The 24986-nt window shown below is 44.1% G+C and overlaps 1 protein-coding gene across 2 annotated transcripts in view; it reads right to left on the reverse strand.

The window, feature by feature from the left end:
• The window catches only part of PSMF1 (proteasome inhibitor subunit 1), a 46151-nt gene extending 34023 nt beyond the window's left edge, over window positions 1-12128 (reverse strand). For both annotated transcript variants that reach the window (XM_074406353.1, XM_010351756.3), the window contains exons 1-3: window positions 11836-12128; window positions 4919-5071; window positions 3098-3180 (exon numbers count right to left, since the gene is read on the reverse strand). In XM_074406353.1, coding sequence (XP_074262454.1) covers window positions 3098-3180; window positions 4919-5071; window positions 11836-11964 — 365 coding nt within the window. In that variant the 5' untranslated portion in view covers window positions 11965-12128. The remainder of the gene's footprint in view (window positions 1-3097; window positions 3181-4918; window positions 5072-11835) is intronic.
• Window positions 12129-24986: the final 12858 nt, after the last annotated feature.

A 24986-nucleotide genomic window follows, 5' to 3' on the forward strand; every position in this document is an offset into this window, starting at 1 on the left:
CGAAGCTTCAAGCATGGGGGCCAGAGGAAGCTTATCTGAGGAATTGACATTCAAATTGGTAATCAAAAGATAAATAGGAGTTGGCTACGTGGGACCAGGGAGGCCACTCTGGGCAGAAGAAAAAGGTCTGAAGAGGGCAGAAGAATGACACTGGCTGAAGCACAGCGATGGGGGGAAGGCAGTACTAGGTGAGAACGAAGGGGTGCTAGGCTTTCGAGCCCCATCAAGGATTGTGCTCTTTATCCTAGGAGCAGTAAACGTTCCCTGAAGACTTTTAACTGTGATAAAATATGCATAAAATTTACCATCTTAACCATTTTTAAGTGTTTAGTAGTGTTAAGTACATTAACGCTGTTATGTAATCACCTACCATCCATCTCCAGATCTCTTTTCATTTTGCAAAACAAATTCTGTACCCAATAATCACTAACTCCTCTCCTCATTCCCCTCTTGCCCCAGTATCTGGCAACCACCATCTACTTTCTGTCTCTATAAGACTAATCTAGGTACCTCTTATAAAATGATACAGAATTTGCCCTTTTGTGAATGGCTGATTTCATTTAGCATAATGTCCTCAAGGTTCGTCCATGTTGTAGCATGGGCCAGAATTTCTTTCCTTTTAAAAGCTGAATATTTTGCTGTATTTACATATCACATTTTGTTTATCCATTCATCTGTCAATGGACAGCTAGATTGCTTTCACCTTTTGGCTATTGTGAACAATGCGTCTATGAACACAGGTGTACAACTATCTCTTGAAGACCTACTTTCAGTTCTTCTGGGGATATTCCCCAAAGTGGACATGCAGTATTATATAATAATTTTTTGAGGAATTGTTACATTGTTTTCCACAGTGGCTGCACCATTTTACATTCCCAATGTGCACAAGGGTTCCAATTTCTCCACATCCTTGCCAATGCGTGTTTATTTTCTGGTTATTTTGATAGCACTCATTCTAATGGGTGTGAAGTGGTATCACTGAAGGGATCAGATCTATGTTTTAAAAAGATTGGCCTGACTGCTATGTGGGAAATGCACTAGAGAGTCGCAAGCAGGAGGGGAATATGTAAAAGATCTCCTCACAGAGAAGCTGCATGGAAGAGGTGAAGAAAAAAGAGGAGTGGCCAGAATATGGAGGCTGGTGGTTTCAAAGTCTGTGAGGACTGGAATAGGTTCAAAGAGGGTAGTGCTGATTAGATGCTATTATATGCAACAGGGTTCCTGGGTAGTTCTGAGGTTTGGTTAAGGTTTGATAACTGTGCATTTATAGTGATGTCAAGCTTACTCTAAAACCCTGAGGATGGCCAGGCGTGGTGGCTCATGCCAACACTTTGGCAGGACCACTTGAGTGGGTGGATCACTTGAGGTCAGGAGTTCGAGACCAACCTGGCCAACAGCAAAACCTCACCTCTGTTAGAAATGCAAAAACTAGCCAGGTGTGGTGGCACATGCTTGTAATCTCAGCAACTCAGGAAGCTGAGGCAGGAGAATTGCTTGAATCGCCACACTGCACTCCAGCCTTGGTGACACAGCTAGACTCTGTCTCAAAAAAATAAAATAAAAAATAAAACCCTGAGGTCAATGAAGATAGGGGGAAAGTCCCTAAAATGGAATAAAGCAGACACAAATCAGCTTCGCTACATATAAAACAGGTAATTTCATTATACTGATTTAAAAAACAAGCACAAATCTAAGTACCTTTGGAAGACAATCTTTAGTGGAACACAGTTCCATCCACCTACATCTTTAGTGGAACATAGTTAAAAGACAAAAAGAACTGGAAAGAAATCATTTGGAACTTTACTTAGTAGATTTGTTCTTGGTAGGGACTGATATAGCAGTTCAGAAAATATTTGTGTGTATTCTAGGATCACGTAAATGAGTAAATACATTGATGCTGTTGGGAATCAGGGTTCTCACCACAGGAGAAGGGAGATTTAAGTATGGAATAAGAGAAAAAGAATCCTGTAGTGTTATATTAAAAATGGAGGTGGTGGTTTAAACTCACAAGGCAAAGAAAAAAGTTTCCTAGCTATCTGCTGAAAAGGACTAGGATCATAATACTACATGCCAAATATATGACGCTCTAGAAAAGGCAAAACTGTAGAGACAGCAAAAAGATCAGGGGTTGCCAGGAGTTAGGGAAAAAAGACTGGTGAATAGGAGGAGCACAGATTTTTAGGGTAGTCTAATTTCTGTCTGATATTATAATGGTAGATACACACTCTCATATATTTGTCAAAACCCACAGACTGCACAAAACCAAGCTTAAGCCCTAATGTAGATGATAGACTTTGGGTGATAATGATGTGTCAATGTACACTCATCAGTTGTAATAAATGTGTCATTACAGTATGGGATATTGACACAGGGAAGCTGTGAGTATATGGGAGCAGGAGGTAATATGGGAATGCTCTGCACTTTCTGCTTAATTTTGCTCGTACCTAAAATGGACCTAAAGAAAATAATGGTTTTTTTTTTATTATTATTTTTTAGTTTTGAGATGGAATCTTGCTCTGTCACCAGGCCGGAGTGCAGTGGCATGATCTCAGCTCACTGCAACCTCTGCCTCCCGGGTTCAAGTGATTCCCCTGCCTCAGCCTCCTGAGTAGTTAGGACTACAGGTGGAAGCCACCATACCTGGCTAATTTTCTGTATTTTAGTAGAGAAAGGGTTTCACTATGTTGGCCAGGATGGTCTTGATCTGACCTCATGAGCTGCCTGCTTCGGCCTCCCCATGTTCATTTTTTTTTTAAAAAAAGTTGGAGATTGGGGTGGGGGACCTGATGAGGCACACTTCCTCCCAGGAGCTGCTCTGACTGAACTAGTTGGCCTGGGTCCATCTCTACTCTGCAGTTACTACAGCACTTGTAGACTCTTGATTCCATCATTTTATTTCGTGTGGCATTTCCTATGTGAGTCTCCTCTTCAAATACATTAAAAACAGAAAAGAAAATTAAGAAGTTGTGCCTAGAAGTAAAAGGTTCTTCCATTCACCTTCCTTAATTTTCTGGGCACATCCACCCTATTCATTATATCCTGCCATTGGTTCTTTCTTCTTTTTCCCAGGGAAGAGACATCATTCAGAAGTAAGTACCTGTGGAAGTCACCTAGGTGCTCTGCATCGATATAATCATCCAACTTCAGGGTCAAGTCTGCCACTTGCTGTGAGCCATATTCCTAGATGAGTGAAAATAGAAAATGAGAGACTGGAATATTTCTAGGCTAAGAGTGGGGGGGGGTGCGGTGGAGGGAAAGTAACAAAATCTTCAACCTAAAGAAATATTCACATATGTCCACAGAGACATATATAAGGACTGTTTATATGAAATACCTTCCTAAGGCTTGGAGACATCTCTGATTTAGGAATATTGCCTTTCCAAGGCAGAGGCTACTTCTCAGGCTGTTTTGCAAAAGGGCTAAGGCATGGCAATCGAGATGTCGAACTGATGCATCAACTTTGAGTTGCAGGTGAGCAACATGGAGAAGCAGACCCAGCAAGGGGCAGGTATCTTGCAGCAGAGTCCAGGGGGTCACATCAGCAGCTTAAGAGAAGGGTGCACCAGGGCAGACAGAATCAGCCAGTACCTAATACTTGACAGTGGTGGTGGCAGCAGTGGTTTATGTGGCATGATTTGGAACACTGCTTCTGGAAATCCAGCCTTAAACCCATTTTAATGAGCTACACTGGTTCTTTTTGTTTTGTTTTGTTTTGACACAGAGGCTTGCTCTATCACCCAGGATGGAGTTCAGTGGTGCAATCTCAGCTCACAGCAACCTCTGTCTCCTGGATTCAAGAGATTCTCCTACCTCAGCCTCCCAAGTAGCTGGGATTACAGGCACCCACCACCATACCTGACTAATTTTTTTTGGTATTTTTAGTAGAGGTGGGGTTTCACCATGTTGGCCAGGCTGGTCTCTAGTGATCCACCTGCCTTGGCCTCCCAAAGTGTTGGGATTACAGGTATGAGCCACTGCACCTGGGTGATCCTGGTTCTTGTAATAAACCCTTTTTGCTTAAACTAACCCAAGAGGTTTCTGTTGTTTGAAACCAACAACCCTATCTGACACAAGATCTAAATGTTCATCAATAGGAAAAGGAATAAAGAAATTATGGTGCTATGGGATACTGCATAGTAGTTAAAACAAATAAGGTGTATCTACATGTAGTTCCATGTCAAGACCTCCAAAACATCGAGTTAAAAAAAGCAAAGTGCACCATAATACACAGAGCAAGATACTTTTACATGGTCACACACAAACCACTAAGACAAAAGTTAACAAAAAGAAAGTCACTACCCTTGTGATACTTACAGTCTCATGCAGAATAAAAGCAAAGCACAAATAAGTACACAATCACAAACTGCAGTGAGTTTCAGGCGGGAAAATAAACTGATGGAGTAAAGAGGCATAATTTATCTATTTTTTGCAGTAGGAGTGGGCAGTCAGGACTGAACTTCTTGAGGAAGTGAAAAATGAAAGAGAATTGTCCAGGTTGAAGGAATGGTGGAGGGCTGTGTGAGGGAGCAGGTGGTGGAGGGGAAGAGCCTTCCAGCACAGGAAATGTGAAGTGCAAGGGCTCCAAGGCAGCAAAAACTCAACTTATTTAAGGAACTGAAGTAGCCCAATAGGGTTGCCTAAGTTTTTTCTTTCCACCTTGTCACTGAATAGATTTACCTTATTTAACCACTCCCCTGTTGACAGAAAGCCCCTCCTTCTTAATACCAGGTGGCAAACACCTTTGTGCACAAAGGTTTTCTATACTTAGGGTTCTCACCTTCAGATAAAGTTCCAGAAGTGGGATCACCGGGTAAAGGCTACACGAACATTGAAGCTCTGGATCTCTACTGTTAAATGGGTATCAAAAGAGCCATTCCTATTCCCATCTCATCAGCACTCACATGTCGCAGAGACTCACCAGCACATTGAGGATCATGCTGCTCTCCACGGTGACAGCTTTCACAAGGAGCTTCCTGGACCCATCCTTAGACTCATACCGGAGAACATACAGGTCCTTATTGTTGTTCCACCCAGCTGGCAGCAGTTCTGACTTCTTATCATTGGGACCCGGCTGAGAAGACACCACAGTTGTTGGGAGGAGAAAGATCAAGACCTCAAAACACAGAGCTATAAAGAACCTCATAAGATAAGCTAATTTTACCTTCTTGCTTCACAGAAGCAAATGTGGAGGTCAAGAGAAATGACTTGCCCAAGATCCTACAGCAAGTGACAGGCCTAGGGTCTAGGTCTCTTGGTTCCTGTTCTACTATTCTGTCCCTCACATTGAGCTACCTTTCTGACATAGCACTGAAACCTGTCAAGAATCTGCAGCATTGGTTTAATAATGATCTCTTCCCCATCTCTCTGCTAAGAATAAAACCAGTCATCTCAAGGAACACTGTGAAGTTCTAAGTAGTGCTTTTCAAAGTTTGGACCTTAGGCTAACTGCTATAGGATCACCAAAAGTGTTGCCTAAAAACACAGATCCTAATACACCCCAACTGACTGCAGTCATGCACAAAAATTATAAATAATTTCATAACACACAAAATATAGTACATGTACAAGATAACAAATAATTATAAAATGTCACTACAACCAGCTTAAGAAATAGAACATCAGCAATACTGCTAAAGCCTTGGGTAGTATACTCCAATAAATCTCCCTCCTTCCCCTTCAAGGGTAACCGCCACTCTTAAAAACTTTCTTTTCCTTAGAGTTGTATTACTATACATGCAACGATAAAAATATATTATTTCAAATGTTTTTGAATTTTAAATAAATAGCATCACTTCTGTCATTTGCATTTTTTATTCAGTATTGTTTTTGGAAATTTATCCATGTCAATGCATTTAACTACAGCTGATTCACATTCACCGCTACACAGCATTCTGTATGACTATGCTGCAATTTATACATTTACTTGTTGATGGTGATTTGGAGTATTTCCAGTTTATTTGTTTTGCTATTATAAACAATGCTGCTATGAACATTCTTGTACACATCTGGTACACATTTTGAGCCCAGGCAACACAGCAAGACCTCATCTATACAAAAAATAAAAACCTGTCTGGGCATGGTGGCACACGCCTGTAGATCCAAGTATTTGGGAGGCTCAGGTGGGAGATCACTTGAGCCCAGCAGGCGATTTGGAGGATCACTTAAGCCCAGCAGCCGATTTCTATAGAGTATGCATGGAGAAAAAGCTTTCAATTTATAAGATAAAGTCGAATTGTTTTCTAAAGAGTTACTAATTTATACTCCCACTAACAATGTATGAGCTCCTGTTGCTCCGTGTAGTTGGCAACATTGCTATTGTTGCTTGCCAACCTAGTGGGGGTAAAATGCTTGCCATTTTCATGCTTGTCAGCCTGTGGGTGTGAAATGCATCTTTTATTGTGAGTTGTGATGTTTTCCCTTCTTTGCTTTTTAAAAATCCTAAGACTTTCCTTTCACACTAAAGTTTGAGAAATAGTTCTCAAATTATTTCTACAGGAAAAATAATATAGTGATTTCTAGGTGGGGAAGATTTCTTAAACAAGATACATAAAAGAAAAAAAATGCTGCCTTTGAGATTGTTCATAATTTAAAGCTTCTGTTCCACAGACACTATGAAGTTAACAGGCAGCCATAGGCTAGGAAGAGATATTTGCCATAGCTGTAAAGAAAATAAATTAATAACCTTCACATAAAGAGATTGCCTGAAAAATGAACAATAACAATTGGAACTCCAAAAAGTGGCAAAAGATGTGAACAAGAAAAACAGCAGCTAACAGTGTCTAAAGAGTTATTCAATTTTACTAGCAATCAGAGGAGCAGAACTGAAATAATGAGATACTAAGTTATACAATTCCGACTGTTATTACCCAGTTTTCTATTTTTTGCCAGATGTCTGTGTAGGTGTGGGGAGAACGGGAACCTCCAGTCCCTGCTGGTGGGCATTTAAACTTGTGCATTCCCTTTGGGGAGCAATCTGGAAGCTTTTAGTGCAATTAGGTGAGCCAATATCCTATGATCCAAAATCCTTGCTCCCGGAAGAAACCCTGTGCACAGGGTACGTAACAAAGGATCTTCATTACAGTCTTGCCTAGGGTAGTCAAAGTGGAGATAAAATGCAAAATGTGCTTACAGTGGAATAAGAAAAGTTCCCCCAAAATGAGGTTTATACTCCTGTACCATTTATGTAAAAAATTTAAAAAGCACAAGAAAAATGCTATAATCTTTGTTTATGGATGTATATTTGTATTGCTCACCATGGGGCAGGTGGACTGGGAATATCTGTAGTTGTGAGAATACAGCAGGAGGGAGTGGGACCAGAGATGAAGAAAACGGAAAAGACAAAGGTCTAGCAAAGCAAAACTTCACATACCCAGGACAAGGGGAGACCACAATATTGAGAACTGCTGGCCTCTCCTCTTTGGTCACCTCTGATGCTCAGAAATCCTTAGCAGAAAGAGATCCCAAATAAAATTCGGGATGTCACAACTGACATGGTTTAAAACCTGGCTGAATGACAATGAAATTCACAGGCCTGAAGCACAGAAATGAAAGTGAGGAAAAACCAAAGTGAAACTAATCAAACCATTCTTCTGAGAAAGAGAAACTATCCCCTCACCCCAAACTGGGTAAATTTTCTGAGAATGTTTAGTGTTTAGTGCTGTGGATTTGTTTACTTTGGAAGACAGGAATTTGATGACAGCCTCATCTTTGCTCTGTCAAAGGCCTTTAAATTTATATTATCCTCCATGTACAGTATTCAATCCACGAGAGTTCTCTCTTGGAATATAAACAATTTGGTCTGCTCACCACCACCCCATCACCTTTGGCTTTCAGAGTAACAGAGAGTCCCTGAAGTGAAGTGAGGCTGATGTCTCTAACTGCAGTGGAACTGATGTTCCCCAGTAAACATAGGACAGAGCCTGGTGATATCAGGCCAAACATGGCATGCAACTGCCCTGTGAACCCTGACATCAAATATCAAGAGTCCCAGAAAGCCACAGCTGGAAAGCAGCCTAAGTACACAGTCACATGGTTTAACTTCCTCTGATGGAAAATTGAAGGCCTGAGGCCGAGCATGGTGGCTCACGCCTGTAATCCCAGTTCTTTGGGAGGCTGAGGCAGGCAGATCACTTGAGATCAGAAGTTCAAGACCAACCTGGCCAACACGGTAAAACCCTGTCTCTACTAAAAATACAAAAGAAATTAGCTGGGCGTGGTGGCGGGCACCTGTAATCCCAGCTACTGGGGAGGCTGAGGCAGGAGAATTGCTCAAACCCAGGAGGTGGAGGTTGCAGTGAGCCAAGATCTCACCACTGTACTCTAGCCTGAGTGACAGTGAGACTCCATCTCAAAAAAAAAGAAAAGAAAAGTCTAAGGCCTGAAAGGGGCTGAGAGTTGCCCAAAGTCTCAGCAAGTCAGATGCAGGGCTGTGCCTAGAATTCAGAGCTCCTGGTCGCCTAGGCTATGGCTAGAGAAGACTTTTCCCAGCCAGGTCCACAAGACTGGCCCTGCGAGAATTGTCTTCTTAGGGAAAATCCTGGCACTGGAAACATTCTTTAATGGCCATGAGTTTGCCCCAATGCCTCTCAGATAAAACACACCCAGAGAAATTTAAACAGATCATTTTGGGCATTTGCTTTCTTTCATAACAATCCTTAGATTTCCCACAACAGAAAACAAAATTCTCTAACTTAATGTTGATAACCACCTAAGTTATCCCTTACCTATTCCCTTGCCACCTAAATCACCTGTAAAGCTGTAAAGCTCTTAGGAGGAGTGGTGCTAACTTCAAGAAATCCAAATTCAAATATTGGATTTTTGTTGAAGTCAGTGGCTGCACTGCTCTTCTAATGAAGTTTTATGTACACAATTCCCCTGTAACGGAGGAGGCAAAACCTAAGAGAAAGTAGGCAATCTAGCTTTGCATTTAACTGTCAACTTGTATCGTTAAGTATACATTCTTGGGACCTTCCTTTCCCTCTTATCACCCACAGAAGGGTGGGAACAGGAGTTGGCTGGAGAGGCAACACAAATATCCTCTGAGCTTGGAAAACACAATTGAGGCAGCTGAGTTGGCTGGCCCCGGGTGAAAAATTAAACTTCCTTTTAAATAAACTACCAGAAAAGATGCCTCTCTAGCTTCCACTCTGAATAAAAGTAGACTCAGCAGAAGTGACAGGAGGACAAGTGCAACCTGAGCCCCGATGGCAATCAAGGAGAAAAGGCAGAGAGAAGCAAAAACATACCACACTCTAGTTTGCAATCCAAACGCACATTCCTTTGGGGGTATGCAACATTTAGTGCTGGGACAGATAGAGGAAAGGTGGCAATGCCTTACAAAAACCCCATTCCCCAGGCTCCGGGGCCTCCCCAAAGAAGTCTGAAGCCAGCATCTTTCTCCGGCCTGCAGAAGCTCAACAAATAGCACCATGAACAGAGAAAAATTAGATGGACCTTTGGGAATTGGTCAAGGACCTTTGTTTTTTAAAAAAGCAGTGTTAAAATGAGATCGTATTTTTCCTGTACATTTCATCTGAAAATGTTGACGCCTTGAGTGTATGGCAAGGGGATACGGCAAGCCTTGAGTGTATGGCAAGCCAGCTAGAAGAAAGTAGCGACTTATGTGAACTGATGTTCCTGAACTGTCAAAGTGACTCAGACAGGATGAGTGAGGGTAAGAATGGCGGGAGCAGAGCCCCAGTGATTGACATTTATTTGTGGAATGGCAAGAAGAGAAGGGCATCAGGCATACCCTCGCAGTCTCAGAACCAAATCCAGTTCTGAGACTGTCAGAACCCTGTCCACCTCTGCTTGGAAAGACAAGGAACCTGTTTTGAGAAGCAGAACCAGTTCCTTGTCTTTCCAAGCAGAGGTGGACAGGGTTCTGACAGTGTTGCAGAGTAGAAGTAGCTAGCTAGGCGTATGTAAGGGGCGTGAGGTACACGAGAGGGGCGAGAGTGCAGAGCAGAGCTGTTCCATCTGAAGGGCAGAGCAAAGGGCAGGGGGAGCTAAGGGCCAATGGAGGAGCTCTCAGGTCAAAATCAAATCTTACTCCTCTTCTCAGCCTGGCTGTTCCCTGCACCATCCTGGCTGTTTCTGCCCTTGGTTTACAAGCTTATTCGAAGAATATAGAAAAAATTGAAATAAAATGACTGGGGCAAGTGAAGAGCTGCTAAAGATTAAAAAGCAGGGTGAGGCAAGTGGGGAGACAAGATTTCTGTTAGGGGAACTATGCATTGAAAGAGGGGCTGCTGTCTCTACCTGGTGCCAAGGTCTGAAATGCTGAAAGGTAAAGTATGTGGAATGAAGAGAAGCACAGAGAAAGGCCAAGGACAAATGCATTTGGGAAGATGAAATGGTTCCTGCTTCCAGGTGTGTGTGTGTGTGTGTGTGTGTGTGTGTGTGTGTGAGAAAGGCTGGCTGTTCTTTTCCATCCTCATCTCCAGCCTTAGAGCCCATTTGAGAGATGAAGTATGTGAGTGTGGAGGTGGGAATGGGGATCCTGAGTGTGTACCTGGGGTCCCAGTGAGATACTTGAGGTCTGGGGAAAAAAAGAGCCAGAAACTCCTGGCAGTTCTTATGCTCCGATTCTTGCTGAAGGGGGTAAAGTGTGAGAGGGGTATTGTGGTCTTGGTCTTTAGTTCTAAGAGACAGAGAGGAATAGGGACAGCAGTGAGGGATGGGGGAAAGGGGGATACCTGTCTGAGTGTTCAGAATGTATGAAGCAAGTTTGAAGAGAGGTCCCTTAAGCTATGTCAGGAGAGGAGAATTCAGACTCTTGTCTATTTGAGAAGCAAAAAAAATGAAGAGAGAACTGAAGCAGTGAAAAAGGCGAGGAATGGTAAAATCTCATTACAAGGTGCAATAGGTGGGGATGTCTGTTTCCCATGGCGGGTTTTGGTTCTGAGACTGAGAGGATAGTGACAGTAAGGGGCGTGCATGGAGGCAGGCCCTGGTCTCCCAGGAAGCAGATGTCTAGGATGATGTGGATGTGGGGGATAAGGGTCACAGGGAAGAGACAGGAAGGATAGAAGAATGCTAGAGCAAAGAATTAGTGAGTTGGTTGGGCCCAGCAGCCCTGGAACTCTGTGGGGACAACAGTGTCCCTAGATGTAAGAGGTAGAGCCTGGGGATACGAGTGCAGGAGGGGCTGGCCCTGTGGTGACAGCTATGGGGAGAAAAATCTTATATGACCCTCACACCCAGGGTGTATGTGTGTACGACCCTGGGGGTGCCTGTTTCCCAGAGCTAGAGTTGCGGATGGCAGTAGCAAGTGGATTACGCTGGGCCCTTCAGTAAAGGGTGAAGGGTGTGTGAGCGCTCTGGGCCCATACTAAGGGGCCCTGCCCTGGGGTTGAGTAGGTCAAAACTCACTCCTGTGCTTGGATCCAGATGTTTGCTGGAGCCTCATACCAGTGTGGTATGAGGGCGGCACTGAGTCAGTCTCCTCACCCCGAGGCTCGGTGGTAAGTTGTTCAGAGGGGATCAGGTGAGTTAGGAGTGCTCTAAGGAGCTAAACCCCTATCTTGATTATTTTCCATTCTATGGAACGCCTGGTACACACAGTCCTGGCCTGAGAGGTTGCGAGGCTGTATTGAAGCGAGTTTCTGCCCTTGGTTTACAAACCACGTTGTACCAGTTGTGCTGTGAGGGACTCTGGGCTGGGATGAGGCAGTGGAACACCTCCGACCCGCAGGTTTTATCAACGTTGTCGTGAGCCCCGGGCCCCGCACTGGGTTAGGCGGAGAAATCGAGCGCTCTGGACCAGGCCTCCGGTCCTCTGAGTTTGGGCAGAAGACGGTTCCCTCCTCCACCCTGGCCGGCACCGTGGCGTACCTGGTCACCGACACCCACGCCGTAGTAGCCGTGTGTCACCACTTCCCAATGCAAGAAGCAGATGAGCGCGTCCTGCTTGCAGGTGATGACCGGCGCAGCCGTTTCGTACAGCACCTCCAGGCCCGCCATGATCGTCCGCGACTTCGGCGTCTGGAGGAAAGAAGGGGGCAGGGGTGGTGCAGTGAGCTGACTCGGCGGCCGTGGTAGCTATAACTCGGCTCTTTTCTTGGGCTGGTTCTGGGAGGATCTACACCTGAGACCAAAATGGAGACGCCCGGGGGCGGGGCGGGGCGGGGCCGCCGGAAGTAGCCCCAAGAACGGGCGCGTCTGCGTGAGGCGCGCCGGGCTGGCAACGGGAGCGCGTCGCTGAAAGGTTCCGCCAGGGAGCGCGCGCGGGGCGCGGAGCCTCAAACGGGAACCGATAGGCACTGCGGGCACAGCGTTCTCCGAGGGGCCGCCTTGCTGTGAGCCAGACTTCCCATCCGCAAAATGGGGTAAGCTAGGCCCGGGAAGGGGCCGGGAAATATGGCCAAAATACATTCTTAATAATCGTTAACACGTACGCAGTGCTTGCTACCGGCCACATTATTCTAAATGCTTAACTTGTATTCATGTGTTTAATCTGCACAACCCAACTCTATGCAGTCGATATCAACGATTAATGTGCTTTATTGCACAGATGAGGAAACTGAGGCACAGAGGGTTAATTTGACCAAGATGACACAGCCAACAGTGAATGGCTGAGATGGTTATGGGAACCTAGCATTCTGGCTTCTAAGATAACATTTATTAAGTGTTTATTGTGTGCTACATCCTGTATCAAAACCTTTACATCACATTCTCTTTTTTGTTTTTTTAAATCATCCAGCCCAAAATGTCGAATATCAACTTGTCAACAACTCTGTGAAGTATGTACCATTATTATTATTATTATTATTATTATTTGAGACAGAATCTCGCTCTGTCACCAGGCTGGAGTGCAGTGGTGCAGTTTCGGCTCACTGCAACCTCCGCCTCCTGGGTTCAAGGGATTCTCCTGCCTCAGCCTCCCGAGTAGCTCGGACTACAAGTGCACGTGACCACGCCCAGCTAATTTTTTGTATTTTTAGTAAAGACGGGGTTTCACCATGTTAGGATAGTCTCCATCTCTTAATCTCCTGATCCACCCACCTGGGCCTCCCAAAGTGCTGGAATTACAGTCAAGAGCCACTGGACCCAGCCAGTGTGTACAATTATTATCCCCATTTTGCAGATGGCAAAACGGCCCTGAGTTGAAGCCACTTCTCCAAGAGGACACAACTGCTGCCTGCAGAGCAGAAGCTCCTGACCCACTACCAAATTTCAATCATTTATTTGCCTGCCCCCTTTATGATTTTTACCAGCCATTACTTCTTCAACAGGTTTTATGTAATCCACTTACTGCTTTTACCCAAATGTTAGAAATAAGTTTTGGTGTTGCAAAAGAAATAGCACTCGAACATAAATGTTCTTTGCGGGTCAGATTTACTTCTATAGAAGGGTGCTTCTGGATGGAGCAATGGCGAGAGCACAGTGGGCAAGTGAAGGGAAGGGGGTCTTATCCCTGACACAGCTAGTCCCTACTGCTGTGTCTTTCCCCTGTTGGCTAGGGTTGGACTGCACAGTCTAAGCTAATTCTGATTGGCTGTTTTAAAGAGAGCAAGAGTATGATCCGGAGTGGCGGGGTGAGTTGTTTCCCCTGGGAAGGACGGTTACAGAGCAGGTGACTAAGGATGACTAAGGACAGAGCAGATGATAGAGGCTAGGAGGGGGTCGTTTACTGAAACCAGGAGCAAAGAGACAAAGAATGAGGAAGTTAAACTTTAAAATGGAGAGCAAAGAACAGGGAGACTGAACATACTGACATATTGGTTATTTGAAGAGGACTTTACTGTATCCTACACAAATTTAGTTTCCCCATCCCAGTCACTAAGCTGCTTCAAGCTTCTGCCATCTTTCACCTGGATTCCTGGCATCAGCCTTGGAACTGCCCCATTCTGTTTCTGTCTCCCTCTAGTCTGTACTGTACTCCACAACCAGAGAGATTCTGTTAGAAAACAAATCAGATCAGCTGGGTGCAGAGGCTCACGCCTGTAATCCCAGCACTTTGGGAGGCCAAGGCAGGCAGACCACTTGAGGTCATGTGTTTGAGAGCAGCCTGGCCAACATGATGAAATCCCGTCTCTACTAAAAATACAAAGATTAGCCGGTCATGGTGGTGAAAGCCTGTAGTCCCAGCTACTCAGGAGGCTGAAGCAGGAGAATCGCTCGAACTCAGGAGGTAGAGGTTGCAGTGAGCCAAGATTGCACCACTGCACCCCAGCCTGGGTGACAGAGCAAGACTGTCTCAAAACAAAACAAAACAAAACAAAACAAAACAAAAGGAGTAAATTAAGGAACAAAAGGCGCTCCAGTAAAAGGAGACAATAAGTGGAAAGGGATGGTGGAATGCAGCTAGCTCTGTGCGATCAGATCAGTGTTGCCTCCTGAGTGAGGCTTCCCTCATCTCTTTTGCCCATGATTAATTGCTGTTTCCTCAGTGTGCTTGGCATCAGTGGAGTGCCAAGGGGTGGGCATGGGACAGTGAGAGTTATCAGCCTCAGTCAGGTGGAGAATTTTATCATTGATGTTGGTTGAAATTGCTGGTTCATGATGATAGTAAAAAGTGGTCTGGCTTTTGGTCTGTTTTATTACTGCTTTTAAGTTTTTCACAAGAAATGTACCCACTCCTTTTCTCCACCAGGGAAGACGGCTCCCTCACCCCCACCCCTTGGTTCAACACTGCTTTGCATACAGTTGGTTTTAGCTGGCATCTCACAGAATGCTGGTTCCCTCTTCTACACCATCATCTCTGTCATAGCATGCGTTCCCTCAGAAGCCCATGGTGAGACAGCAATTTGAGTGGTTTATTTGGGAGCTGATTCCAGGCAATAGCAGTGGGACAGTGAAGGAGTAGGGAAGTTAGACAGGAAGGAAAGGCAGTCAATAGAGGGAGTGTGATGAAGCCAGTTACCTCTATGGGCAACTGGACCGCACTCCTGCCTGGGAACTCTGGGGGGCAGTGTGGGGCATGTCTCAGAACTGCTCCATGTGAGGGTATCTGCCACATGCTGAGAGCTGCTTCTGGGGTCCTGAAAGGCCCTCAGGCAGAGAGTTGCATCATTTAGAGAAAGCAGTCTTTGCGCTTAGAGGTGACTGCTAAAGGGTGACGAGGGTGTTGTAGTGCTCTCTGCTATGTCTCCCACACCCCTGACTAAAGGTGAGCCATGCCTTAGAAAGTCTGTAACCCAGAAGCCAGCATGGAATAGGCACTGGCATCCGTGTGTTTAAAGAATGAGGTGAGGGCCGGGCGCGGTGGCTCATGCCTGTAATCCCAGCACTTTGGGAGGTGGAGGCAGGTGGATCTTGAGGTCAGAAGTTCAAGACCAGCCTGGTCAAGAAGGTGAAACCCCACCTCTACTAAAAATACAAAAAAAATTAGCCAGGCGTGGTGGTGTGCACCTGTAATCCAAGCTACTCAGGAGGCTGAGGCAGGAGAATCGCTTGAACCCGGGAGGCATAGGTTGTAGTGAGCCAAGATCGTGCCACTGCACTCCAGCCTGGGTGACAGAGTGAGACTCCGTCTCAAAACAAACAAACAAACAAAGAAACAAACAACAACAACAAAAAATGAGGTGAGCTCTATCTCCTACACTAGGCTGTGAATCCCCCGAAAGCTAGGACTATGTTCCACCTGCCCTGAACCCCAGGGTCCCCTAGGGATGGGAACAAATGGGAGGACCTCCTGGGTCTGGAGTGTGTATGTGTGTGTGCGTTTCCCTTGATCCATTCAGCACTTTCTGTGGACTTACCTACATCAGTGAGAGTCCCATTCTGCCCTGTCAGGCCTAGGGAAGCAAGTGGCGGGTGCCTCCCTGGCTGGGCCCCCACTACCTAGGAAGAACAGAGCCCATGCCAGAGGTGAGGGCCCAGGATGATGGAAAGAACTTGGCTGGTAGCTGCAGCCACCAGTTCCTGGTTGCCAAGTGACAGCAATCTAGGTATTCCAAGTTCCCTGACTCCTTGGAAACCATGAAGAACTGAACCAAGGGGCAGTGCCTAGATGGGCACTGGGGTGAAATCATTCACCACTGTAATTCTTTGGCTGGGCATCAGTCCAATCATAGCACCTCCTCCAGGAAGCCCTCCATGATTAATATTGTTCTTTGCTTCCACCAAGTGACTGATACCCAAGACTTCCCAACTTCCATTCCCCTTGCTAGTGGGGTATCCAACATATTTGATACCCATAGCGGGTATCTCTTTTTTAAAAAAATTATAATTTTTATATAACTCTATTGGTTTTTTAAAGTTTTTTTTATTGTGGTAAAATACACATAGCATAAAATTAATCATCTTAATCATTATAGGTATACAGTTTAGTGATATTAACCATACTGTTTTCCACAGAGGCCGCCCCATTTTATGTTCCCACCAATGGTGCACACGCTTTCTAATTTTTCCACCTTCACAGCAACACTTGATTTATGTTTTATTTATTTATTTAATTAATAGAGAATAGAGATGGGGTTTCACCATGTTGCCAAGGCTGGTCTTAAACTCCTGAGCTCAAGCAATCTACCCATCTCAACCTCCCAAAGTGCTGGTATTAGAGGCATGAGCTACCATGCCCAGCCAGTGGTATCTTCTTATAATCTTAATTTGTATTTCCCTAGTGGTTAGGGATGCTGAGCGTCTTCTGATATACTTATTGGCCATTTGTATGACTTAGGAGAATGTTCAAGTCATTTGCCCATTTTTAAAGTGGATTGTTTGGTTTTTGTTGTTCAATTTTAGGTGTTCTCTGTATATTCTGGATATTATTTGCTTATCAGTTATACAATGTGTAAATATTTTCCCCCTTTCTTTGAATTGCCTTTTATTCTGTTGATAGGGTCTATTGATGCACAAAAGCTTTTAATTTTTCATAAAGTCCAATTTGCCTGTTTTTTCTTTTGTTGCCTGTGCCTTTGATGTCATATCCAAGAAATTACTGCCAAATCCAATGTTGTGAAGAGTTTGCACTACATTTTCTTCCAAGAGTTTTATATTTTTAGGTCTTACATTCAGGTCTTTGATTCATCTTGAGTTAATTTTTATGTGCGGTGTGAGGGAGAGGTCCAGCTTCATTCTTTTTATATGAATATCCACTTTTCTCAGCATCATTGTTTGAAAAAGCTGTTCTTTCCCTATTGAATGGTCTTGTGATCCTTGTGGAAAATCATCTGACCATACATGTGAAGGTTCATTTCTGGGCTCTCTATTCTGTTCTATTGGTCTGTGTCTGTCTTTATGCCAGTACCATGCTGTTTTGATTATGTAGCTTTGCAGTTAAGTTTTGAAATCAGGAAGTATGAGGCCTTCAATGGAGCAGATTACTTTTTAACACCTTCCTTATCATCTATAAAATTATTTTCAGCAATAACCACATGATAATCAGTAAAAATTATTTCCCTGATTCATTCTTATTGCATGAAAAAATATACATGTGTATATTTTTTGAAACAGTCTTCCTCCATCACCCAGGCTGGAGTATAGTTGCATGATTTCGGCTCACTGCAGCCTCTGTCTCCTGCATTCAAGTGATTCTCCTGCCTCAGCCTCCCGAGTAACTGGGATTACAGGCATGCACCATCAATCGCAGCAGGATTTTTATATTTTTAGTAGAGATGGGGTTTTACCGTGTTGGCCAGGCTGGTCTTGAACTCCTGGCCTCAAGTGATTCACCTGCCTTGGCCTCCCAAAGTGTTGGGATTATAGGCATGAGCCACCATGCCTGGCCAAAAAATATAATTTATAGATTGTACAACTCTCCCTTTTTAGCATATAATTCTGAGTTTTGACACATGCACATAGTTCTATAACCAACATATTCTCTAAGTATTTCCAGAAAGCAGTTTTAAAAATTCATCTTTGTTGAGGTATAATTTATATACAATAAAATCACCCATTTTAGTTTTTAACATGAGTTTTTAACAAATGTATAGATCAGTGTAACCACCATGCCCAAGATATAGCATGTTTACATGATTCCAAACAATTTCCTCATGTGCCTTAGAAGTTAAATTCTCCAGCCTCTAGCTGAGGTGTGTTAGTCCGTTTTGCATTGCTATAAGGGAATACCTGGGACTGGCTAATTTGTAAAGAAAGGCTCTGCAGGCTGCCTAGGATGGCAGGAGTATTTGCTTGGCTTTTGGTGAGGCCTAGGAAGCTTTCAATCATGGCGGAAGGCAAAGGGGAAGCATGCATGCCATACGGAGAGAGAGATGGGGAGAGAGCAAGAAAGAGGTGCCAGGATCCTTTAAATAACCAGCTCTCACATGAACTAATAGAGTGAGAACTCACTCATTATCATGGGGAGGACGCCAAGCCATTCATGAGGGATCCACCCCCATGACCCAAACACTTCCCACTAGAACCACTTCCAGCATTGGAGGTCACCTTTCAGCAGGAGATTTGGAGGGGACACAACATCCAAACCATATCACCAGGCCACCGCTGATCTGCGTTTTTTGAATTTATGTTATTTTGTGTGTCTAATTCTGCCTCTTAAAATTTCATATAGATGAAATGTATATGTTGCCCCAGGAGCAGATGCCAAGATGGAGTTAGCAGTATTAGAGGTTTATTGGGGAAAAGTCTCACAAAAGAAAAAGGTGGTGGGTGGGAACAGGAATATGTGGGGAGAACCTTCAGGCCCTTCTGCAGATTTGGCAGCTACAGAAGAGAAGGAAGGAATAAGGATTAGAGAGTCAGTCTCAGCCAGCTCGACACGGAACTCCAGCACCAAGAAATAATGGAGAGTTCCCTGTTGCACTGAAATGGCCAGGTCTTAGGGCTTCCTCTGTGCTCGGTGGGCTGCCCGCGAAGAGCATGGCTTCAGCACTGTCCCAGTGGTCCTACAGCTGGGGGCTGTTAGCAAACTGCACTCCTCACAGCTGCATGGCCATTATTTTCTTGAAGAAGGATGGGCAACCCTCCACAGCTGACACTTCAAATATGTACCCCTTCATGCCTGGCTTTTTTCACTCATCATCACGTCCAAGCTTCCTCCATGTTGTGTGTATCAGCCCCTTCCTTTTTATTAATAGTCTATTGTATGGATGTGCCGCTTTGTCCAGTCCCTTATGGATGGGCATATGGGTTGTTTCCAGCTTGGAATGCTGGTGAGTAATGCTGCTATATAGACATACATGTACAGGTCTTCATATGGCCTTATGATTTCACTGGTGTTGGATAAAGTCCTAGGAGTAGAATTGCTGAATCTTATGGTGGAGTATGTGTTTACAGGAAACTGCCAAATGGACTCCCAAAGTGGCTACACTACCGTTTTCCACGCTTGCCAAGGAAAAATGTGGTGCTTACTGAACCAGTGCATGGGTTGGAATGTAAAGATTAGGGAAAGCTGCCACCAGCTTTCAGAAAGTCTGAACATTGCAAGAGCTTCAGGAAACCACCAGCAGTGATCACAGCTGCCTCCATCCTGGAACAGTATGTGTGTATGTAGGGTGGTGGGGCACCCAGCAGGGACTGCTGCCAAATGGAACCCTGAAACTCCAGATTCTGCCACTGCTGTTGAAGAAGCAGTAATGTGCCCCTGCTTCTGCCTCCCAGTGCCTGGATCTCACTCGGAACCCTGCCGGCAAGTCATTTTGAAAAATGCAGCTGTTAGGCTTTAGACCCCTGAAATACTAGAGAAAGGCATAAAACGTGTATGTGTTGGGTGCAGGGGGGCAGTGGGGTGGGGGGGGGGCAGGTTAGTACTGAGGCTTTGACAGACAAATTGCCCAAGGTATATTACCTCATTTAATTCCCAGAAAAACACTTTAAGGTAGAAACTATTATGCTCTTCATTTTAAAAATGAGAAAAGTAAGGGAGATCTTGTGCAGTTGTCCTAAGCAGCAGGGCAGCAGGGTCAGGACTGGAGCCAGGCGGTCTGCCTGCTTGCTCCTCACCACAGTGCCGAGCCTCTGACATCATCAGTAAGCACTTGCGGGATCTTGAGCTCCGAGTTTCAAGATCTACACAGGAAAAGGTGAGAGTCATGGCGGAGGACCATTTTTCAGACCTCAGGGGCAGAAAAGGCTGGGAATAGAAAGAAGGGTCAGGGGAACAGGCTGGGAACAGAGAAATGGTCTAGGCATGGGAAACTCCAACCACAGGGACACATGAAGAGTCCCTGCAGAGACAAGGTAAGCCACAAGAGGGCACCCGGGCCCACCTAAATGCTGGCAGAGGGCAAAACGCAGGGAGAGGCACATTCTCCATCCTGACTTCATTCCACCAGGAGGTTCAGGGGAGCCATAGACCAGAGCCCCTATCCACACTGCAAGCTCTATCCACACTGCAGTCAGCCTTCACACATGGAAATACCTGATTTTAGCTCTGGGCATCATTGCCCTCAGGAAGAGACGGTCCTCAAAGAAACCAAGTCCTTGGAGGCAAGAGGGTCGGTTTCTGAGGCCGCTCTCTTTGTTGTACCTCCTGCTTCTCCAGTAGACATCTTCATCTCCATTCTTTCGCAGACTTGGGCCTGACCCTTGCCCCTGCCCCCACGCCACCCATGTCCAGCTCCTGCCCCAAAGTTCCTTCAGGCATTTGCCCACCTTGGTCAGGCAGGTGGGAGGGGAATGCTTAGTTTGCAAAGGAAGAAAAACAAACTGGTTTGGGCAAAAAAGCAATTTATTGTCCTCAGGGGGAAACTGAAGTGGGGAGAAGAAAGGGAAGTTAGAAGTGAGGCATTTTAACCAGGGAGTCCAGGGAAGGCCTCACTGAGAAGGGATGTTTGAGCAAAGACCTAAAGAGGTGACAGAGTGAGCCCTCAGATGTCCCAGGCAGATAGAACAGCAAGTGCAAAGGCCCCGAGGTGGGAGGGTGCCTGGCATGTGTCCAGAGCCAAGGGAGGGAGGTGAGTGGTAGGAGATGAGGTCATAGGGGTAACTTGGAAGCCTGATATTAGTAGGGCCTTATAAGGTCAAAGAAAAGACTTGGCAAAAAAATATTTTTAACAGATGCCCTTTATTCAATGGACTGAAAGCAGAGTCAGCTTCTTGCAGGCTTTGGTGGGAGGGGAATTAGGATAGGGAGTAGAGGTGAGAGGAGTGGAGAACGAAGGAAAGACTTGCCCGTCTCAGCCTGGCCTTCGTTGGTGTTGGGTGGTACTGCCTAAGAACCAGAGTGAGAATTAGTGCTCTGGGCTCCACAGCACAAGTGAAAGGACCCCATTTCCAGTGACAGCCCTGGCAGGCAAAAGTCTCCTCTGGCATCACCTAAAGCACCCAAGTGACTTGGCTGGCAGAGCAGTTTGTGGTGGCTGCTGCTGCCACTAAGGAGGAACCCAAGGAGGACAGGGTACTCTTTGTGGCAGCAGTGCCCAGGCCCGGCCCCCATCAAAGGGTCATAATTTGATGTCTGGTGGGCGGTTCTCACTCTGGGGAAACCCAACCTCTTGGAGAGAATAAAAGATATCAGTTAACGACTTCATTTTGCATATGGGGAAATTGAGGCAGGAGAGAGTAGTGCATTGAGGCTCACATAATTGGACAACGGAAAAGCTGGAACTTGAATTCAGACTTTCCGACTCCCAAAGCCAGTGCTCCTTTCCCACTTCTAGGGAGATAGAAGATCCCAGAGAGCTTTCCAGGCCTAGAGTTAAACTCCGTGTTTGAATTCTTGCTCTGCCGCTTGTTGGCTGTGTGATCTGGGGCAAGTCACTTCACCTTTCTGTGCCTCAGATTCCTCATCTGTAAAATAGACATAATGATTAAAAAAAAATCAATCCCTGCCTCACAGAGTTGTGAAAATTATATAAGGCAATATCTGGCCTTAGAACAGAAGTGACATCAGTAAAAATGGTGGAAGAAGACTTTGGAAAATTATTTTCTCCATAAAAGAAGTAAGAAAACTGGAAAAAAAAATGATCAGAATCAGCTTTTTCAGAATCTTGAAATTAACCAAAGGCTTGCAGCAATTGAGGGAGCACTTACTCATGAAAAAAAGGCTAAATCTTGATAAGAACTGTCACCTCTGTGATGTTCTTACTTGCCCTATTCTCAACCCCCTCTTTTCAGCTCTTTGGTAGGCTTGGAAACCAGTAGCCCACATTTATGGTAAAAACTATCAAACTGGTAGCCACCAGAGGGGACAGAGTAGGTTGAAGCTCCTTCAAAGCCACATTCCTTGGAATTGTCCTTTTTGGCCCATCTGGTGATTCCCTGCAAGACCCTACTTGCGAGATTGTCTTTATTTTAGCTGACTCAGAGCTTACCCAATGCAAAAAGTCGTTTTCTTGCCTTTTTACTGGTGGTATGTGTCAAACACATTTAGATGGAATTATTTAACTTTGGGATTGCTTTGGTTGTTGGGGCAAGCAATAGGCTAACCAAAAAGCTTTAAAGGAAAAGCTGGAGAAGAAGATGTCCCACAGGAACTTTGAAAAGCTCTGACATTTTCCTGGGAATCTAGAAGGCCATGAGCATGTGTGGGTTTGTGCATGTGCCAAGGGCTGTGCATGTGCACAGGAAAGACTTGGGAAGGCCCTAAGCTATCACCTCTGGATGACCTTGAGACTCTGTACAAGCAGAACGTAAAGGCTAAGGCAGAGTTATCAATTGCCTAGCTGAGTTTTGAATATGCTTCAACATACAGACAGACCTTCAACAAAAACTGGAAGACATATTAGTTGCAGGCATTTAAGTAAATTTCTGCCCAATATTTCAATATCATACAGACAAAAGGATCCAACCTTTAGAGAAGCAGCTCAGGAAAGTCACTTAAAAAAATCAAACACCACAACATCAACATGTGGGGAGGGGCTAGAATGCAATATCCACTGCATCCATAATATATTATGTAAAATATTCATGTTTAAACAATAAAAATGAGACACGAAAGGAAGTAAGAAACCATGGCTGGGTACAGTGGCTCATGGCCATGTGGCCAGATACAGTTGTAATTCTAGCACGTTAGGAGGCTGTGGAGGGAGGTTTCTTTGAGGCCAGGAGTTCAAGACCAGTCTGAGCCACAGAGTAACACCCTATCTCTAAAAATAATTTTAAAAATTTGCCTTTGGTGGTGTGCACCTGTAGTCCTAGCTACTTGGGAAGCTGAGGCAGGAGGACTGCTTGAGTCCAGGAGTTTAAGGCTGCAGTGAACTATGATCACATCACTACATTCCAGTGTGGGTTACAGAGTGAGACTCTGTCTCAAAAAAAAAAAAAAAAAAAAAAAAGAAGAAGGAGAAGATAGGAGAAAGAGGAGGAGGAAGAGGAAGAGAAGAAGAAGGAGAAGGAGAAACTGGTCCCTGTACAAAAGAAAAAGGTATCAATAAAAATTGTCCCTCAGGAAGCCCAGACTTTGAACTTACCAGACAAACACTTTAAATAATTTGTTTTAAATACATACTAAAGGAAATAATGTATAAAGAACTAAAGGAAAGTAGAATGATGTCTCACCAAATAATAATAAAGAGATTAAAATTATATTTACAAAAGGACCAAATGGAAATTTTGGAGTTGGAAATCGTAATAACTAAGTTAAAAAATTCACTAGAGGGGCATAACAGCAAATTGGAGTAGGCAACAAGAAAATCGGCAGACTTAAAGTTGGATTCATTGAAATTATTCAGTCTGAAGGACACAAAGATAAATGAATGAAGAAAAATAAACAGAGCCTCAAAGACCTGTGGGATATCATCATCATCAAGCATAAAGCCATATGCATAACAGGAGTTCCAGAAGTGAAGTAGAGAAAGATTTAGAATATTTGAAGAAATAATTTGATGGAAAAGCATTAATCTACACACCTAAGCAGTGTAACAAACTCTAAGATAAACTCAGAGACCTAGACCTAGAAATATCATAAACTACTGTAAGTGAAAAGATTTGTGTAGACATTTTTTCAAGGGAGATAACACAAATGGGCAATATACACATGAAAAGATGATCAACATTATTAGTCTTTAGGGAAATACAAATCAAAATTACAATGAGATACCACTTTTCATCCACCAAGATGGTATAATAAAAAAGAGGGACAATAACATGCTGACGAGAATGTGGAGAAACTGGAACTCTCATATGTTGCTGGAAGAAATGTAAAATGGTGCATCCCTTTTGGAAAGTGATTTGGTGGTTCCTCAAAGAGTTAAACCCAGGATTACCATATAACCTGTAAATTCCAATCCTAGGTATATACTCAAGAGAAATGAAAATACATACTCACACAAAAGCTAGTACATGTGTGTTCATAGCAGCATTACTCATATAACCAAAAGATGGAAACTATCTAAGTGTCCATCAACTCATAAATAGGTAAGAAAATGTGATACAGCCATGCAATGGAATATTATTTGGGCATCAAAAAGAATGAAATACTGATACAGTACTTTGTTAACTTTGTTTTAACGATGTTACAACATGTATGAACCTTGAAAATGCTATGCTAAGTGAAAGAAGCCAGACTGAAAAGGCCACATATTGTAGTGGACTCTTCTGGACTCTTCATATGAGTCCAGAATAGGCATATCCTTAGAAGCATAAGGTAGTTGGGGGCTAGTTGCTGGGGGCTTATGGGATGGGAAATTGGAAGTAACTGCTAATGGGTATGAGATATATTTCTTTATTTTTTTTAAATATACTTTTTAAAGAGCAGTTTTCAATTCACAGCAAAATTGAGTGGAAGGTACTGAGATTTCTCACATACCCTTTCTCTCCATATATGCATGGCCTCTTCCACTATCAAAATCCCACACCAGAGTGGTACATTTGCTACAGTCATTGACACATCGTTATCACTTAAAGGCCATAGTTTACATTAGGGTTCACTCTGGTGGGAGGTTTCCTTTTAGGGTGACACAAATATTTTGGGAATAGATAGTGGCAATTGTTGTACAAACCACTTAATTGGACGCTTTTAAAAGGGTGAATTTTTACAGTATGTGAATTATCTCTTAATTTTAAAGTTTTAGAACATTTTTAATGAGCTTTTATTGTTTTTTAACTTTAAAATAAGGCTTAGGGGAACGGGGGAACAAATTAATTTGTCCTGTATCAACCTCCACTTGTTAAAGAAGAAAAAGCAGGGAAGAAAGAAG

This window comes from Saimiri boliviensis, chromosome 9 (genome assembly GCF_048565385.1).
Source record: "Saimiri boliviensis isolate mSaiBol1 chromosome 9, mSaiBol1.pri, whole genome shotgun sequence".
In the NCBI taxonomy this organism is placed as follows: Eukaryota; Metazoa; Chordata; class Mammalia; order Primates; family Cebidae; genus Saimiri; species Saimiri boliviensis.